The sequence below is a fragment of the Camellia sinensis genome, chromosome 11 (genome assembly GCF_055761805.1).
Source record: "Camellia sinensis isolate YWXY chromosome 11, ASM5576180v1, whole genome shotgun sequence".
Taxonomy (NCBI): domain Eukaryota; kingdom Viridiplantae; phylum Streptophyta; class Magnoliopsida; order Ericales; family Theaceae; genus Camellia; species Camellia sinensis.
Window position 1 is genome coordinate 31,834,479 of NC_138971.1, and position 6,364 is coordinate 31,840,842.

The 6,364-nt window shown below is 34.4% G+C and overlaps 1 protein-coding gene across 1 annotated transcript; it reads left to right on the plus strand.

Moving 5' to 3' along the window:
- The first annotated feature begins 1,185 nt into the window (after positions 1 to 1,185).
- LOC145802236 (putative late blight resistance protein homolog R1A-3) lies at positions 1,186 to 4,191 on the plus strand. The gene has a single exon (XM_082894918.1). It carries the CDS (start codon positions 1,186 to 1,188, stop codon positions 4,189 to 4,191), a length of 3,006 nt encoding a protein of 1,001 aa, XP_082751044.1.
- The last annotated feature ends 2,173 nt before the right edge of the window (positions 4,192 to 6,364 follow it).

Consider the following 6,364-nt stretch of genomic DNA (forward strand, 5'->3'; position numbering starts at 1 on the left):
TCACTTTTGAGTGTGGTGTTTGTTTAGCATTTTCAAAAATTAATTCCACACTCACTATTGAAAACTCTTTATAAAGACGGAAAAATTTGAGCTAACGTCCCACCGGTCGTCCGGCCGGTTGACCGGAACAATATTCAATTTTTTTTTTTTTTTTTTTTGCACCTGTTATTTTTATATTACAAAAGAAAATATTTGTAAATTTTTTTATGAGCTTTAAATAGAATTTTAGATTGTGTGTTTAGTTATGAGTTGTACGTTTTTGTATCAAATATCATATGTCACATCACTCAATTCAAACTCAATTTAAAACTCTTGTCAAAACTCATAACCAAATAAATTTTACACGTTTAAATCATAATTTCAATACTCACAAACTCAAAATACGATTCTATTTTCAGATCATAATTCTAAAACTCTACGGTAAATTTTCACCCCCTCCCCTTTCATCTTTACTTTTACTTTTGGCCTTTACCTTTACTTTTGACATTGCAATTCTGCTTTCAATGTTTGCTTTTGGATCCAAACTCAAGAAGCCACTTTTTTTTTTTTTTTTTTTTTTATACAGGAAAATCCTCTCACCCTCTCGCAGGTCCAAGGCAGCGCCTCATGAGGAGATCACCAGGGTGTCCTGTTGTCCGTTCCGAGTAAGAGACTATAACCTGGAAGCTTGTCCCGACCTCCCAAGGCAAGCTTCGATTAAGTCAGGACTCGCACAGCGGGGGAGCATCAAACCCACACCAAGTAGCTGATTAAGCATCTTTGAGGTCCAACCTCCTAACCAACTGTGCTTCGCCCAGGAGATTGGCCCAAAGGGAAATTGAACTTGTGACCTTAAACTCCAAGACCTTACCACAATGCCGCAACCCCTTGGGTTAGAAGCCACTTACTTCTTCTGCTTCTTCACTCTGAAAGATCTTTTTTTACACCCTTTTTTGTTTTTTGGATCGACACCACCACCAACCCATTTCAAGATTCTCTGCTCAATCACCAGTTTTTTTTTTTTTTCCTGCAAAACACCCACATAGTCTTTTCTGATTGAACTCCGTCTTCAGAACACAAAACTTGAGAGAGATAGCAGAGCACCGAAATCGGGCTATGGAAAGAGAAAGAGAAAGAGAGAGAGCGAAAGAAAGAAAGATAGAGAGATGGAAAGAGAGAGAGATAGCAGAGCACCGAAATCGGGCTATGGGTGAGAAACTGAGAAAGAGATCCGAGAGGGAGATGGGTGAAAAATATTCTGTCTTGGAGAAACAGAGAGAGAGATCCGAGAGGGAGATGGGCGAAAAATATTCTGTCTTCGAGAAACAGAGAGAGAGATCCGAGAGGAACATGGGTAAAAAATATTCTGTCTTGGAGAAACTGAGAGAGAGATCCGAGAGGGAGATGGGTGAAAAATATTCTGTCTTGGAGAAACTGAGAGAGAGATTCGAGAGGAAGATGGGTGAAAATAATTCTGTCTTGGAGAAAGAGGGAGAGAGATTTGCGAGGGAGATGGATGAAAATTATTCTGTCTTGGAGAAACTGAATCATCTAATGATCAGTAAGGCGTGCAATTTGACCGCAGATCAGATAGATCATATCGACTCTTTTTACCATCGGCTAAGATTCCTAGCTATCATTCTCAAGGATATGGACGAGAAGCAGCAGCAGCATGAGCTGAACCATGAAGCTAAAATCCTGCCGATGCAAATTTATTATGTGATCTGCAAGACAAGACAACTCATAAGTCTTTTTGATGTTGAAGTTCCAGGGCAGAGGGACAGCAACAACGGTGACAGTTTTTTTGATATTTTATTTGGCATAAATAATAATATCATGGAAGAGATTAAGACGATCGAGGCAAAAGTGGTGCAGTTTTATGACCGGATAAATCCGATCCAACTCCAACAAGATTTCAATGATGGAGTCCATTCGTCAATGTCAGTGGAGAACAAAACCATGGTAGATGAAGAAATTACAGTGGGCTTTGATGATGAGGCGTTGACTATAAAAGAGCTACTTGCTGGAGGGAAGAAGCAGCTACAAATGATATCAATTGTTGGGATGCCTGGACTCGGTAAGACAACTTTAGCCATAAAACTGTACAATGATCCTTACATCACACACTACTTTCATATTCGTGCATGGACTTATGCTTCTCAATTACCCAGAAAAATAGATATGTTGTTGGACATTTTATGTTCTGTTAATGTCGTCTTTACCGATGAAATTAAAAACATGAACAGTGAGAAGCTAGGCGAAAAGTTGTACAAGCAATTAAAAGGCAAGAGATATCTCATTGTCATTGATGATTTATGGGATATTGGTGCCTGGGTCGATCTTAAATTGTATTTCCCCAATGACAACAATGGAAGTAGAGTTATGTTCACTAGTCGGCTCAAAGAGTTGTCTATGCATGCCTCACCTGACTGCCATCCTCATTGTCTGCGTTTTCTCACTGAAGAAGAGAGTTGGGAGTTATTACAACGGAAGGTGTTTCAAAATGAAAGTTGCCCTCCGGAACTGATTGGAATTGGGAAGCAAATAATGAAAAAATGTGAAGGGCTTCCACTTGCAATTGTTGTAATTGCAGGACTTCTTGCAAAGGACAACAAGGCACAGGAGTCGTGGAAACAAGTTGCCCAAAGTGTAAGCTCATACATTGTTAGTGATCCAAACCAGTACTTAGACACACTAGCACTGAGTTACAATCACTTGCCTCGCCACTTGAAGCCATGCTTTCTCTATTTAGGAGCCTTTCCAGAAGACGAAGAAATCCCGGTGCTGAAGTTAATTTGTTTGTGGGTAGCTGAGGGGTTTATACAAAAAATTGGGCAAAGAAGCTTGGAGGAAGTAGCAGAGGATTACTTAATGGATCTAATTCTGAGAAGTCTGGTAATTGTTGCTCAAACAAAGTTTGATGGTCGAATTAAAGCATGTCGCATGCATGATTTGTTGCGTGATTTATGCTTGAAGAAAGCCAGGGAAATTAATTTCCTACAATGGACTCACAATTGTGAAGACGCTTCTCCTTCTTCTTCAAGTAATTACGAAACAAAGAACCAATGCCGCCTGTGCATCCTTTCTTACTTTGGACCAAGATATGATCATATTCTCTCACAGTCTTATGCCCCAACAGTTCTTCAATCATTATTGTGCTTCAGACATGAGTTTGAGAAAAGAATTTGTTACAACGACAATTCGTTTGGTGATATGTGCTCGTTTATTTGTTGGACTTTCAAACTTCTTAGAGTGTTGGAAATATGCTATAATAATGCCTTCTTTCCAAGAGAGTTAACACAACTTGTTAATTTGAGGTATTTGGCAATTAATTTGAAAGATTCTTGCGAATTACCGCCATCAATATCCAATCTCTCAAACCTAGAAACACTTACTATTATTTCTACACAACGGATAAAGGTTGTTCTGCCATGTAATGTTTGGAAGATTCCAAAGTTGAGGCATCTTTATGCTATAGGAGGAGCAAACTATGATGCGTCTTTATGTTCTGAAGAAGCAGTAGCAGATCACAACCATCCCTCTATATTAGAAAACCTACAGACCATCGCTAACTTAAACTGTTATGGATTTATTCAGGATTTATTGGCAAGAACTCCTTTTCTTACAAAGCTGGGAATTTGTGGACAACTGTTTTCATATTCGGGGAATTGGATGTTTCTTAACCTAGAATTTTTAAGACACCCTGAGACTTTGAAGCTATGCAGCAATTTTTTCCACGGATTCCGAACTACTCTCAGAGAGGTCAAGTTTCCTGCAAATATTAAAAGGCTAACCTTGAAATATACAGGGATAGAGTGGGAGGAGATATCAGTCCTTGGGATGATGTTACCCAACATTGAGCTTCTCAAATTAGAACATAAAGCTGCCTGGGGACAGCAATGGGCAACAACTGATGGTGGGTTTCCTCGACTCAAATTCTTGAAACTGAAGTACCTCAATGTTAAGCAATGGATCACCTGCTCTAGTCACTTTCCAAGCCTTCAACACTTATCGTTGGAACGGTGTGAAAATCTCGAGGAAATTCCATCTAGTTTGGGGGATATACTCACTCTACAGATGATTGAGGTAAACCTTTGTCATTTCTCTGTTGAGGAATCGGTCAGGAAAATTAAGGAAGAGCAAGAGAGCATTGGAAATAATTGGTTGAAAGTGCTGATTAAGAGGAATCAACTGTGGGGCCATCGGGTATAGTGTAATCATACAACTTCTAAAGGTATGTTCTTTTTTATATTTATGTTTAATTTTTTCTTTTTTCATTTTGGATTTGACCCTACATAAAATAAAAGTATTCTACCTTGTGTATATATAAACTAACCTAAAACTCTATGCATTTTCTTAAACAAATAATTAAAATTTTATCTTAAAAATTGAAGTAATAATTTTAAAATTTAGAAGGATTGTTTTCATTTAAATTGCACTAAAGTCGTGTTTTAATTGTGTTGTTATTAATATTTTATTTTAAGTATTAACTAATATATATATATATATGTCATTACGTGGATTAGTAATATTTTAGAGGAAAAACATTGAATGAATTATAAAAATTACATTTAGCATACAAGATAAATAATATGTACTTTTATATTAGATTTTCTAAAATGACATAACAACAAAAATTTTTAATTTACAATTACATAATAAAATTCATTTAAAATTTGTTAAAATCGAAAATAAATTGGAGAATGAAATAATTTTTTTATTTTATAGAAAGAGTAAGCATTAACCCCTTTTCCCAAGCCATCCAAAATGTAGTCATCTCTAACCCGCATCAAGCTCCACCTCTAAATCATTTCACTCCTCTTGTTAACCACTATCAACTTGTGTTTTAGTTCCCTTCCTAGACACACTTTTTTATTCCCCTTCCCCCAATTACCCTTACAATTTTCAATCCTACAATCAACCTCTAAGTGAACTTTGTTAGAATCTATACCAGCCATATTCTATGATCTTTATCCTCATTAACTAAACTAACCCCTTGTAAATAATCTCATCGAATGGATTATAAAAACATGGAATGGTTAGGTCAAACTATTAAAAATATGAGGAAAAATATCAAATCAATTAGAAAATGGCTAAAAAAAAATGTCATTTTCATTGGGGTCAAGTATGTCTTATGTTTGGTGCAAGTTATTTCTTGTGTTTGGTACAAGTCTTTTATGTGTCAGACTTTCATCCAAACAATACGAATATATAGTGCAAAATTTTTTATTTTACCTCACTGATACGCAATTCTCTTAAAATATGAACCTAAGGTTGGACGCAAGTTTAGATATTCACAAACTGAATATTACAACATTTGTACCAACTTATCTTGACTCAATTCCATTAAATATCTTTTCTTTGTCCTATTCACCACTATAAACCAACATTTTTTACTTTTTAGCTTCAAAATTAATTAATTTAAATATTCTAGCTATAATTAATTATATATATAAGAGAAATCAATCTATACATAATTAAAAACATAAATCTATAAATATTGTCTAAACGTATAGAGTTTTTTTTTTTGGTTGATATAAATCATTTTGTTAGCCAATGTTTGTATCATGGATAAAAATAGATAAAAATTCTAATTTGACCTTAATATCTTTGAATTGAACTGCTTAGACCGGTCTTAGATTTGTTGAACCATTCAACTTATAGTTAGTATTAGAAAATTATGTGTATTTAAAATTTGCCCAAATGGTAATTTTGTAATCTACTTTAAAATTTATGAATTTTGTATTTTCAATTCATTGTTCATAAATAAAAATTTTATTTGAAAAATAAGTGAAAACAATAACTATTATAAGCTGCGTAAATTACATTCACCTCCCTTGAGATTTTTGACAATTACATTGGCCTCTCCTATTTTTTTTTCCAGAAATTACACTGACCTCCCTTGAGGTTTATTTTTTATTTGCAGATTCTCCCTTTCTGTTAGTTGACTGTTAGTTTGACTAATTGTTCTTTTTCTTCTTCTTTTTTTTTTTTTTTTGAAAGTCAGTGATTAATTGTTAGATTATTACATTGGGGGGGGGGGTTTAGTTTGATTTTGTATAACATTTGAAGTGATTATCGATAAATTAAAAATAAAATAAATCAATTAATTATTTTTTAGGCAAACAAATTAATATGAATCATTGAAGCCAAATGAAAAATACAAGAACTTGTATGTATGCAATGCAAAAAAATTATATATATAGATATATATTTATAGTTAAACCATGTGAGTATTTAAAAATATTATTTAATACTATTCAAATAAATACAAGTGGTGTCCCAATTTTATTTTTATTACTTTAGATAGGAAGACACATGTCATCAAAAAAAATTGAAAAAGAAGAGAGTAAGACTCATCAATTTTATCTTGTTTTTTTTAAGA

What these genes read in the sequence shown, in the direction of transcription:
- LOC145802236 (XM_082894918.1), top strand. Translation starts at nt 1,186, where the DNA reads ATGGGTGAGAAACTGAGAAAGAGATCCGAGAGGGAGATGGGTGAAAAA.